General features: G+C 39.6%; 1 protein-coding gene across 1 annotated transcript; it reads left to right on the top strand.

Annotated features, from left to right (window-relative positions):
* Nucleotides 1-41: 41 nt before the first annotated feature.
* On the top strand, nucleotides 42-12,061 carry ccne1 (cyclin E1). The gene is made up of 12 exons (XM_084722070.1): nucleotides 42-217; nucleotides 740-785; nucleotides 1,005-1,092; nucleotides 2,764-2,829; nucleotides 2,961-3,127; nucleotides 3,505-3,640; nucleotides 6,814-6,960; nucleotides 7,165-7,260; nucleotides 7,528-7,662; nucleotides 8,941-9,052; nucleotides 9,371-9,528; nucleotides 10,894-12,061. Exons 2-12 carry the CDS (start codon nucleotides 772-774, stop codon nucleotides 11,077-11,079), a joined length of 1,305 nt encoding a protein of 434 aa, XP_084578196.1. The 5' UTR covers nucleotides 42-217; nucleotides 740-771; the 3' UTR covers nucleotides 11,080-12,061.
* Nucleotides 12,062-13,779: the final 1,718 nt, after the last annotated feature.

Below are 13,779 nucleotides of genomic sequence, written 5' to 3'. Positions count from 1 at the left end.
TTTAGCGCCAAGTTAAAGCTGCTCCTCCCTGACGTTGATGCTTCGAGTCATCTGTTCCGTACAAGGCGCGAGCTCAGAGGAAGCAGCCCGGCCTGCAGTCGCACACACTTACAGAGAGCTGCTCAGAGCGTGAACAACAGAAGTTGAAGAAGTTATTATTAATATTAATTTATTTTTAAACGTGGATAAGAGTGAACTTCAAGGGCACAATCTTGAGGTGAGTGGATTAAACTAAACTTAATCACTGCATTGAGGTAAGATGAGCTAAAGAACAAGTTGTACTGCTGATAATGAATTAAAACTTTGTAAAGAAGCTCAGACTAAAATATCGCGCGTGTTATTTGGGTGTTGTGTGTTGTTGCTGTTACTGCGTTAAATGGTGAATTGACAAAATAGGCGTCCTGGCTGTGCCTGTAGCTGTGTTCGGCCATTATGTAGCAAGCCAGCTGCCCAAAGTTAGTAGGGAAAAATAACCATGTTCCACGTAAAAATAGGCAACATAACAACGTTAAGCAGCTAATATAATTTCTATTCTTTGTCACTGGCTAGTTTCGTGGGTATTCTCGCACTGTGAGGCACCTTTTGGCGACTTTTAACATCGCGTGCTGTTCCATTTACCCGCGCCAGGCTGAGTTGGGCTTTGTCAGAAGGAGGGAGTTGAGAGTGGGGGTTGGGAGTGTATGAATGTGTTTTCTTTAACCCCAAAATAAACTTTAAAAAAAACACCTCTCATTCACAGGTTTACTCCAAAGCTGAAACCCTCTCAGTATAATGCGGGGACAACGGTGAGTTACATTTATTTAATTTGTATCTCTGTTTAGCCCGTCAATCACAGTGTGTGACGACCGAAAGAAAAGTTGACTTGATGCAGCTTTAGCCATCCGGGGAGCTAACTAGCTTGTTGCTATAGGAGCTTAATTTGACCACATTAACAGGTTTCTACAAGCGTGTTTAGGTGTTTTATGTTGAATATGGAGACTTATTTTTGTTGTGTGGTGTTCCAGGGAAGAGACAGAACCGAAGTCTGTTGCTCCCGAGGCGCCCAAAGAAACTACAGTCCGACCGAGAAAGAGGAAGGCAGATGTTGCCATTGTAAGTAGTGTGAAAGGCAGCAGACGAGCCTTTAAGTGGCCTTTAGCCCATGTTCAGCTGCAGCTGGGATGCAAATGTAGGCCTGATTGAATAACCAAAATATAATACTGGTGTCACATTATATTCATCATTGCTGGCAGGTTCAAGTGTGCAGTGCAGTGTAACTACTGATCAGAGCAGCTAATATTGATTATTGTTGCATTTATTAAAGGGGCATTTCACCCCAAACAATAAATACATATTTTTACTCTTACTTGTAGTGCTGTTAATCTATCTAGATTGTTTTGATCTGAGAAACTGAGATTTAGAGATGTCTGCCTTCTCTCAAATATAATGGATAGGGCTGGCTATCTGCACTCAATATCTTTTGAGGTGCTGAGTAGACCGAACTAACCCAATACCAAGTAGTATCAAAACTTCTCCAATCAAAAGATACCAGCATTCATTCCTTTTTGTCCACAGGTTTAGAAAAAGATGAGTATTTGGTTTTGCTTACAGTCAAGTCACTGCAGGCATTCTTAATTTAATGTGACATGCGACTGGCTTGTGTCTGCAGCTATAGTTACTAAACAGTCATGTATATGTAGATGCTGCATTGTCCTTTCCCTCATTAAAAAAAGTACTACTCAATCACTACACAAAACACAAAATGGCAGCGATGTAAGTCCCCGTTGCTGCCAGTTTGCTCCCGTCAACACTGGACTATAACCACATACATGTTCACAGAGAGCTGTGTTTTTTCCAAATAATTTTTACATTGCTGAACTGATTTCAATGAGTCATTTTTGTACTCAATGGTTCTTTTATATACATGGAGTAAGTTAGAAAGAATACCTTTTGTCCTGCTCCCTTCAGTATGACATGAGACTTGAAAATTCAGTTGAGGAATGTAAATTTTATAGTGCTTGTAACTTCTTCTTCTTCTTTTTTTAATCCATAAGAAAAACATCTTCTGCGTTTACTTGTATTTGTTTCAGGTCGATCTTGTCTGGACCACAATGGCAGTGACATTAATGTATTGCAGCAATGGGCTGAAGTGATCAATGCAGTGTCTACATATTACATGTCTTCAGCAGCTATGTACAGTCTGTGGTGGTGAAGTTGGTGTTTTTGACAGAGTTGGCAGTTCAGCATGCTGAAATGCCCCAAAACAATATTTTAAAAAAGGTATCGCATTAATTGTTCTATTAGTGTCTGTCACAAGTGTATTGATATTGTAAATTTTTTTTAGATAATACCCAACCCTAATAATGACACAAGGCAGCATTCGGCTTGTGGAGCTTATGACAGTGTGGGATCTGAGCATTAATGGCATCCTCCTCAGCTGAGCTGTAACCTCTCGTTCATGAGTAGATGCATGCGTGATACTGTTGGGGTTAGGTAGAAAGAAAATAGTGCCTACATGAAACTGCTCACAATAAGGTCTGTGGATTATCTTGCATCACCAGGTCATGATTTCTGGAAAGAGGCATTGCTTGTGGTGCTCAAAGCACCAACACGTTGGAACTCAAGAGCAGAGTGTCATCTAGTTCCATTTTATTGGAGAGAAGGCAGAAATCTCTACACTTTTAACTCTCATCTGCAGAGAATTTATCTGATTGAACCAGGTCTGTGGTGTTTGTGAACTGAATCACATAAGAAATAACATCATTTTCTTTCTTTGATCTGTAGTATTTACAAGATTTGGATGATGAGGAGGTAGCAGAGATGACAAAGAAGAAGCAGCGCGACTGTGAGGTAAGCTTGGTTACCTTTTAACACGTGGTGTGAAAACGTGTGCTACATCTTAGGATCTGTGTACCAGTCTCCCCACTTTGCCCTCATGGTTTCTTTGTGTCATCTCTCTGCTCTCCCTCTTTCCTGTGAAGCCTGCCTGGAGTCCCGATCCTGGTTACACCAGTCCACACAGATGGATCCCCACACCTGATCAGGAAGAGGACCAACCAGTTTCTCTGATAAATGCAGGCTTCCCACACTACAACTTTAATAACATATTTGCCACCCCTGTGCGTTGCGCCCCGCTTCCCGCACTCTGGTGAGTACTGCTGTTGCGTGTTGATTACCTAGGTTAGTCTCTATTGTCACCGCAGCCACCTGTGGTCTTCCAAACACATACTGATGGGTTTGAAATTAAAAAAATAAACAAGACATAGCTTATATGCGTTAAGCTAAGCATATCCAACAAGGCATAGGCTTGGCTTAGCTGCTAGTGTTCTTTCTGCTTCATTTTAAATGGCTATCCCCCTATCCAGAGCTAAAATACAGCCCCATAAAGCCCTGTACAAACTAGATCGAAGTGTTCACTCAGGATTTCTGTCTGCTTTAAATTCAAGTGTTAACAGCTTTGCAAGTATTGCACAACAAGGGCACAGCCAAGACTTACCATTGCATCTGTCTCTGTCTGGTTTTCAGCTGGGCCAGTAAGGATGTGGTATGGAACAACATGCTGGAGAAGGATAAGACCTACACCAGAGACATCCACATGATGAAGAAGCATCCTCATCTGCAGCCAAAGATGAGGGCAATCCTCCTGGACTGGCTCATGGAGGTCTGTAGCATGACTTAGTGACTAGTATGGTGACTTTTTGTCACCATCAAAGCCTTAAATGTTTTAGTTTTGAAAAAACATTAAGTTCTTAATATCTTTGCACTAAAGGTAAATGATGAGCTGCAGTTAGTTATGAGTTTTTGTGTCTGTGAAAGAGATGAACCAGTCTGAATTGGCCTAATCACACTCAGTAAAGACCCTATTAGCTTTAGCCTTTTGATTCGGGTTCTTCATATCAAACTATAAACTGCTCTGAGTAACGGTGATAAGAGATGCATGGAAGTAATGTGGGGCCTGATCAGACAGATATGAGGTCTGACATCTGTTTCAATAGAGCACAGTTTAAAACCTGAGACGATTCTTTTTGTCTATCTCTATTTAATGTAGTCGGTTGGTGCATTTCTTTCATATTTATACGCAGGTATGAATGTGACGCACTGTCCAAAGCATTTAATGTAACTGGAAATGTAAAGTAATTGGTAAAAATTGCCATCACTTACAGTTGAATACCAAAAAAATCTAAAGGGACCACAAGAACAACAAAGCCTTGCGCTGTAAATTGTGATGACAATGCACAAAACATGGCACAGAGTGTAAAGGTAACGGTATCTTAGGGCTATAAACTTCATTATCAAAACAGGATGAGTCCTCAACAACCAGACCGAAAAACAATACAGAGCAGCTCCACCAACTTCATGCTAACAAGAAAGTAAATGATTAGTTTTTGGATTATCAATAGCCTGATTATCAATACACAGATCACCCAACAACCCAAAAATGATGAATCAAGCTTCACATTGTGCAACACCGCAGAGTGAATGAGCTGAGGGGGGGTTACAGACAACTGTAACAGTAACAGCTGTTAAACTTTACATGTGCGCTGCAACAGCTGTAACAGTAAAACTTGTATGTATCAAGTACATGTATTACTGTTGCATCACACAAAACACCAATTCCTGAGCTCCACAAAGCTCAACAAAAGCAGTGGTACCACCTGCCCGGAACACGTTACAGCTTCAGTTTGTTCTGCATCAAGTGCTGCTTATTCATTCTGTGCACACAAGGGTGGTCAGTATATAAAGTTCAGTGTATGAATTTGGACTATACCATGCTGACCGGTTGAAACGTCACTTAATTAATCATCAGCCTGCACCAGCTAATCACCTGAAAAACATGAGCTCCTACTACTTTTGTTTGGAAACGAATCACTGCAGAGTCAAGCCGGTGTACTGTGCTTGTGTAAAACAGCGGTGGTGGATGAGAGCTTGCCGACAGAGCAAATTAAAACATTTCTTTAGTTTTCTTTCTTCTTTCTGGTTCACTGTCTGTACCACGCCCGCTAAGCTGACTTCGTTCCATGTGTGTGAAGCCACAGTGAGGGGGAGAGCTGCAGCTTGATACGTTACACCAAAATGTTCAAAGAACTGATAAAATCATCGTCATATGGACATCTAACTCTAACACTGCCAATCATGTCTGACGCTGGTTACAAGAAGTGATAATACTTGATATAGGCCTGCTTGAGAAAAACCTTTTTTCTTTAATTCCAGCTTTGCACATAAAATGTTCCTGAAATGCCTCTGTGCTATGTGAAATATAGACTTGCACCGATTAATCGGCAATGCTCGGAATCGGGCCGGTTTTCATGTGACTGGCCTTGACCGGTGACCGGCCGGTCAGCGTCACAAATCCGGTTCTGTGCCCGTCATTGTCACACACATGTTCTGCACGATGGTCACGACATGCGCGCAGCAGACAAACTGACCGTGACGTCAACACAGCGCTGATAACAGCTACACACTCTGACACACGTCTGCTTGAAGCTGGTGTCAGAGACAGATTCCAAGAACAGGATAAAGAGAAGACAGACAGTCTACAACGAGACAGAGCAGCTGACAATGTCTCAGAACAGCCTTAAACTCTCTAGCTCTTCAGGCTAATGCTAGCAAGCTAGCAGCAGACTGCTGTTCACAGAGGGACAGTTAAAATCTCACCTCCTGTTCTGGCTGAAGAATAAACAACCTGTGTTGATGCGTCTCCTCAAACATTTTCTCATCCAGACTCAATAACTTCTGTGTTTGTTTTTCTCACGGTAAAGTTTTAACTGTTGCACCGCGTTAGTCTCCGGTTTGTTTACATCCGCTTCGACAAAAGATCACGTGAAATCGCATCCCACGAAATCCCGCGAGATGATCTCACGAGATCACGTTCACCCAATTCATAATCTTAATATAAAATTATAATAAGGCCTGGTTGTAATCTGGATGATTTTGGAGAAAGTATTAAATGAATATGTAATAGTCAGTGTCTTATTATGAACATATTTACAAGAAAAGTTGCAAAAATGTTTGTGAATGCTGTCAATTACAGTTCTTAGAAAGACGGAAAATCGGAACCGGCCAAAATCGGAAATCGGAATCGGCTAAGAAAGTTGAAATCGGTGCAAGTCTAGTGAAATATGACCTGGTACAGTTAAGAGTACAATAAGATTTACCTTGCAGTTGTCATACTAGTGATTTACCCTTTCAGAAGCATTTACAGTGAAACTTTCAAGTTTCAAAGTTTCAATGCTGAAAAGTCCATTAGTCGTTTCACCTGTGATTGTCCACCACTGAAGGTGGAGCAGTGTTTGGACCCGTTCTATCTTGGGACTGAACAGAGCCAAATGGGCTTACAACCTAGCATCATAATCAGGAAATAAACAGAATAAAATGTAGGTTAAAAAATCAGCAGCCATTGGTGCCAGTTCTAACAAGTTGATTGCAAGACAACATGAATGACAAACACCTACCCTAACCCACCACCGAGTCACGATCTTGAGTCTCCTGTGTCTTTAACCACTTCTGAAACTTTGCGTTTGCTTGCATCTTCAAGTGAAACATTGTGTAGAAATATACAGAAAAATCTAACTCATTCACTGCCATTCAGTCTTTAAGATATATATGTATATTAGGAATGGTGCTAGTTAGCAAAGACACAAGTCGTTCTGGTCAAATAATAGCACTAAAGATTTGCCATGAGACAAGTGATGGAATACGTTGTTCTGTTATTATTGTAACTGTACTATTAAAATGTTAATAATTTCCTTGCACAAGCTAACCTACTGCTGGATATGGTTTGAAATCATGGGAGGCCACATCAGTATAGTGATGTTCTGTTTGTGTCTGCTTTAGGTGAGTGAAGTGTACAAGCTGCACAGGGAGACGTACCACCTCGCTCAGGACTACTTTGATCGCTTCATGGCCACACAGAGAAACGTGTTCAAATCAACACTGCAGCTCATCGGCATCACTTGTCTCTTCATCGCTGCTAAAGTTGAGGTAAGAAGCCCTGGATTGTAAAGAATGACCAAAATCCCTGGTATTTAAGCCAGCTGTAGCTTTTTTTCTCATCTTTATGCGTTTGCTTTAGTTACATTGTCTTAGTACATTGCCCCTGTCTTTTACAGTACATTTTACAGTACAATATGTTGGTTGCTGTGATTCGCTGTTATAATGCTCTTCTCATGTTTTTGCTTCTTGCAGGAGATGTATCCTCCCAAGGTCCACCAGTTTGCCTATGTTACAGACGAAGCCTGCACTGAAGATGAGATTCTCAGTATGGAAATCATTATTATGAAGGTAAAACACACAAACTACTCCCTGTTGATGGAATTTTGTTAGAGCCTGGTATGTAAATAGTAAAGATCCTGTAATGATTGGCCTGGCAATGGTGGACAGCATGTGTTCTCTTCTTTTTCTTTTATTGCATGATTTTGGAGCATGTCTGTCTAAATCGTAGTTGTTTTGTTGTCTCAACCCTGAACCGTTTATCAAAATTTAAGTTGCAATTAGTTGTATTTGTGTTGGTGATGGTTTTGTCTGCTCTTTCTCTTTTTGCTTACACAGGAGCTGAAGTGGAGTTTGAGTCCACAGACTCCCATCTCCTGGCTCAATGTTTACATGCAGGTGGCCTACCTGAAAGAGACAGACGAGCTGCTCATCCCCAGATACCCCCAGGCTACCTTCACACAGATCGCAGAGGTATGTTGTGTGTTAACTGATATATCAATTAGGTGCTTCATTAATTCAGAGCCACAATAGAAATAAGTCTGACAAGGTCTCCACATTCAGCAAATATTTCAGCCATACTCTAGACACCTAATATCTATGTCTTTAGATACAGATACTTGTAAATAATGAACCCCTCATACCTGCTTCCTTTTAGAACGTACTTCAGTTTTTTTTTTACCACAGACTGGTGCCCCTTTTCTACATCTCTTTCAGTATGATTGAGTTTAAACAGTGGTGTACAAAGCTATTTCTCTCCTGTGATGTTAGACAAACTGGCCAGCATTCTGTTTACTCTGTTGTTCAATCTGTCAAAGAACATTTTATGTCATTACTTGAATTCTAACATCAGTGGTTTTGGGCAAAAATTGCTGCAGCACCAAGCATTTCAACTTAAATATTTTGCATTTGATAGGCTGTAGATAAGATAGTCATTTCATTTGCCCAATTTCAAAGAACTTGTCTGGATTACAACCTTTTTTTGGTCCTTTAGCAAGTGACCAAGTTAAACTTGAGGGTGAAATGCAGTCTTATCTTTTGATTGAGGAGCCAGCGTTAGTTTTCAGTGTCTCGCATCCTTCAGTTTAATGGCGTCACTGACCTGCAGGAATCGTAAATGCATGCATGAGTTGCATGTTTATTTGAACTCAGGATTATACATGACCACATGTAGCTCCAGCCAGTGAGCACCAATCAACACTATACCTCTACAAAGACATTTGTAGAGGCCAAGTGTCGGAATTTCCCCACTGGCCGTTACTTTCAAAATGAGTAGGTGTTAAAGTTAGTTATGTACCTTATTTCCAGATTCTGTTTCGTGTCCGCTTCACCCAGTAAGGCTATTACGAGTGGGGTAAAGGCCAAGCAGGATGTGGTCCATGCCCCACTGTGTCTGTCCGGTACCCACAAACACACCCAGGTGGTGCAGAAACATTACAACAGCTGTCTTTCACAAACCCTGCTGCTGAGAGAAGTGGAGACAGAGGTTATGCACTGTAACGGTTCAGCATAGATCAGAGTAGGAGAGGGAACAGCTCTCTGAGAGGTTACTGTGTTCAGTGTCTCCCAACAACCTGCAATAAGCAGTATTTCCATAAATACCACAGATAATTTTGTTGTGGTTAATTAGGTGTATTTGATTGTAAATCATGCTCTTGTCTGCTTTGTAAGAACCTCCTCCAGTGCTCATGTTGAAGTATCCTCTGATGTTTAATTACACTTGGATTCAGTTTTTTTTTTTTTATTCCCCAGTTGTTGGACCTGTGTATGCTAGATATGCGTTGCCTTGAGTTTTCCAATGGTGTCCTTGCTGCTTCAGCTCTGTTTCACTTCTCCTCCTTGGAGCTGGTGGAAAATGTCTCAGGTAAAAACTACAAACCTAGCTTAACTGGATATATATATATATATATATATATATATATATATATATATATATATATATATATATATATATATATACATATATATATATATATATATATATATATATATATATATATATATATATATATATATATATATATATATACATATATATATATATATATATATATATATATATATATATATACACACATATATACACAAAAGTTATCTAAAAAGTAAAAACCTACATATAGTAGGATGTTTTAAGGTTTGCTGGTGTTGCCCTGACACTTTGTTCATCCTCTTGTCCATGCAGCTCTGAAGAGGGTGGAGGTGGAGGAGTGTGTGAGGTGGATGGTGCCATTTGCCATGGCGCTGCGAGAGGTTGGTGGGTCACCTATGAAAACATTCCCAGGAATCCCTGCAGATGACATGCACAACATCCAGACCCATGCCTCCTTCATGACATGGCTGGTAAGTAAAGTAAAGTATAGTAATGACAAAGCAACACTATGATTTATCTGAGTTTTAAGATTTTTAAAAAACATAGAGAAAATAAAACAAAAAATCAGCCAGACATGAAAAAATTACTTAAAATCAAATCTGTCAAAACAATTGCAATTTGCAGTGTTCTATAAACTTAAGTGTGTGGTGTCATTTAACCTGCACGTGAACACATCTGTCTACCAGATGTAGTTTCCACTGGTTCTTAAAAAGTCTAAAATTCAGTAATCTGGCTTTTAGGCCTGAAAATGACTTTAAATGTTAATGTCTTAAATATGATTCTGACAGGTCTTAAAATGGATGGAATTGTGAAGTTGTTAATTCTATAAAGATTGTATTAACTTCAACCTTACTTTTAAAAGTATTTTGGGGAAAAAACTGGATTGATCACAATGTAACAACTACAAAATGAAAACAACACAGAACCAATAACTGTTCATGCAACCTGTGCAGCCTGGTGCAGTTTGTCAGAGCACTTCTAGCTAGTTTGTTGTCATGTGCTGTCTGGGCTAACATGGTGTCTCCTCATCAAAAAAATAGCTACTTCTTGAAAAAGAAAATAATGTAAATGGTTTCTTACAGTCTGTTAATTCAGTGATCTGTGATCAACATCAGATGATATCATATGTCCGTTTAACACAGTCAGTTATATTTGTTAACTCACAAAAAGCAGCTAAATTATGATTCAGCAGTTTTATGACTGAATTTGTTCAGACATTTGACACAGAAATGCCATGCAAATTTCAAAATGGATGAATAGAAGACAGACATAATATTGAATTGTTGAAGATTGAACTGATATATCAATCCAGATCGATGTATCCATACTCCCCTAAAAAGCATGTCTCAAACTCACTTCAGGAAAGAAGAGTAGAAATGAAATTTCATATCATGATTATAGTGACCAAAATTATCATGTGATTAGTATTACTGTAGTATAGCGTAAGTGTGCTGAAAATGTTTAAAAGCCCTGATACACACATCAAAATTATTTCATTAAGTTTTATATTGAAAACCACAACAATTTTAAATCGCCCCATGTCCATGTGCGATATCAGTGTTTTCATTGACATACAACAAACTTGTTGCACACTGTGTCTGGGAGTCTGCTGCTAACTTTGGTTGATGCTGGACAGTATTTACTTTGAGTTTTTCAAAGTGTGGTAATCAAACACGATTTTAATGACAGAATTTGACACTGTAGTACAAACCGTGGAGAATTTTAGCCTGGTTTATCGAGAAACCAGTTCCTGTTTCACCTGTAGCACAGAGAAACCGCCTCCCCTCCACTACTTTCTAGCGATAGCACAGTTAATGAGTGTTTCTGCTGTACAGGACAAGGCCTACTCCTACCAGGATGTGGAGTTGGAGCGTCACAGCAACTGTCCTGTCCCGTCAGGCGTCCTGACTCCACCCCTGAGCAGTGAGAAAACTGAGGAGTTGGTCCGAGTTGACACTGCAGTGCTGAAAATCAGACCCAGGATGCGTACGCCATCCCCACAGCTGCCTCTTCCACAGTAGCCAAACCAACACTGAAACTGACGGGAAGAAAACAAATCCTAATTAGATTTTTACGTTCTAGCTGTAAGTGGAAGAAACCAGCTCGGATGTGTTGACTCTGAACAACGACTCTGCAGTAACACATGTATTTTTGGATTTTCAGTGGGGATACATTAATGGAAAGAGTATTTTCTCCTTTCAAACTCGTGCTGATTTCTTGGATCCAGATTGTTATAAATGTCATGGGTGCTCACATGGACTTTGGCCAAATTTGGGAAACACTGACCTGACACGTTTGGATGGTCCCGATCCCCACAGGATTCTCGCTTATTTAACCCTCCAGTCTGGAAAAAAAAACACAAAGCGATGGACTGCTCGGGATGGAACGCCTCAAGAGGAGATTTCTTTTGGTTTTTCTTTTTATTTAAACAGGTAGTCTCGTTGAGATCATCGGGATCTCTGTTTTTGAACAGCATTGCACCCAGATGCTTGCATTATTTTCCAACCACACCTACATTTAGTGGTTGCCATTTTTATTTTCTATGCAGAGGCCAAACTGAGTGGACATTTTATGGAATCTCTACGTAATATAGTGTGTTTGTGTGTGCATGTGTGGTGATGTTTTTGATCTATTTGTGGCCTCATTTGCCCAAAAACTATTCCTAGGGTCACATTCGGCTCTATGTGCTGCTATAAAAGTGGGCTTTGCATGATGGAGGGGGGGAGTGAGTGTGTGTATATGAGAGTGTGTGAAATAGTGTGTTGCTATCATTTTTTTTGGTTCTATTCTTGCCATTTTTTGGACAAAACATGGCCATTATTTGCTTAGGGACCAGTAGCTTGGCTACCTTAATGGACAAGTGAACCAGCCAGGCTTGAGAAGCTAAAATGTTGATTGTATTTAACTTTTATTTTAATCCCAACCTGCTTTCCCCACCACCAAAATGTAAGATTTCTATTTTGACGTTTTAAAATAAAATGCTGCTACATATTTTCCATTAAAGCCTGTTTGTGAGGACTCACTAAATAAAACAAGCTTTCATTGTGTTATGGGTGATAGGAGTTGGCACTTCAGTGTGCTGAAATGCCACCAAAATGGGAAGTATGTATTTGTCCATCCTTCCATACCCTCCTAACATTTTCAGAGGTATATGGTATTAGTCAGTATTTGTGTAAACTCTACTGTACTCCACTGTACTGTAGTATTGTCTTAATGTAGGCAGCGCTGATCAGCATAGTGATGCAACTGGCACAGCTGGAAAACAACACACACAGGAGCTTGGCTTCGGACTTGAGAAGCTGTAGCTTTTATTCCTGACCATCTCAAACGTAAACTGCACATTTACAGCACTGTCGCTGTACTTACTCTGCCAGAAGACAACTTTACTGCTTACCTTTTTCTCTGCTCAGCACACATTCACCATTACTCTCTGTCACCATAGACAGTCATTAGTATGACACTTGTTAAAGTTCGACACTCACTGCAATATGCTACTCTGACCAGTCCGTAGTCTGCAGCATTTGCTGGCTTACCTTTATAATCTGGACTAAATCCAAAATACTTCTAGGCCATTTTTCTTCTTTTTTACTAGTTAGTCCTGTAACTTTATCCCAGACACTGTTTCTTCTGACTATGAAAGCCATGTTTGTCAGTTCAGCTGCACTGCAGCTGCTGGTGTGTACTTGGCACTACAATATAGGGTCTTTAATGGAAAGCAAAGTGTGTATTTAGGATGGTATTGAAAATCATACTGTCAGGATTTCTTAATACCCTGGTATACTGCAAAAAAGCAGAAAATGCAGGATTATTTCAGGACTGCTTAGATTCACATGATGGGTATCAGATGAAGTAGAAAAATGTATCAGTTGAAGCACACTGTTGGTTTCAGTTTTACTTTAAGGACACTGGTATTAGATATTTTTATTTACGCAGAAATTTAACATGAGCAAATACATATGACAAAGACAGGTGGTATGGTGAAAAGTTAATAGAGTATATACCATAACAACATGGAAAACATAATGGGAACACAGAGGACATGTTTCCACACCAATTCACTAGGAAGATTCACTAGTGTGGCCAGGAAAGAGCCCCATATTTTTTCATTTAGTGGCTGGTTTCCTCCTCACACTATACAGATTCAGTTGTATCATAGGATGTTAATTCATTGAACTATTGCTTCTGTGAAAGTGGAAGTTCAAATTTCCCATTTTGTAGATGTTTTCTCCCTGCTGTACCTGCAAGCAGTATTAAGTTTTTTGTTTTTGTTATAGTTCATGTTAAGGTTTTAAATGTCTACCAAGATCCAGGTCCTGGGGTCAGATGGAATTTTGTTTTTTATAATATTTGAAGTTATTTTAACAATATATTTCCAAGATTCTTTCAGATAACAATTCCAAAGTATATGAAGTAAATCTCAAGCACATTATATCTCTGGCCGCTGGGAGAGACATGCTGGTATTTTGTGCATGATGTAATAAGTTCTGCTGAAGATTCGGGATTTGTCTGTTTAGTTGAGATTAACAAGAATATTACACCCTTTGAAATTGCCAATTACACCAATTACTTTTTTTTTTTTTTTAATCTTAATCTTGTCATAGATTGGTAAATTCCTGTTTAGTATAACTAGAAGAGGTCAAACCCTTGGTATCAGATTTTTCAACCAATACACAGTCCTAAAAACCATAAAACCATTCTGACACGTTTTCATGAAATCTTGG

The sequence above is a fragment of the Lutjanus erythropterus genome, chromosome 1, assembly GCF_056507025.1.
Source record: "Lutjanus erythropterus isolate fLutEry1 chromosome 1, fLutEry1.hap2, whole genome shotgun sequence".
In the NCBI taxonomy this organism is placed as follows: Eukaryota; Metazoa; Chordata; class Actinopteri; order Lutjaniformes; family Lutjanidae; genus Lutjanus; species Lutjanus erythropterus.
The sequence above is the reverse complement of the archived record's forward strand: the minus strand, read 5'-3'. Positions and strand labels throughout refer to the sequence as shown.

Coding starts and splice junctions, on each gene's coding strand:
- ccne1 (XM_084722070.1), top strand. Junction 2,830..2,960: donor AGAAGCAGCGCGACTGTGAG/GTAAGCTTGGTT, acceptor TTTCCTGTGAAG/CCTGCCTGGAGTCCCGATCC. Junction 3,641..6,813: donor TCCTGGACTGGCTCATGGAG/GTCTGTAGCATG, acceptor TGTCTGCTTTAG/GTGAGTGAAGTGTACAAGCT.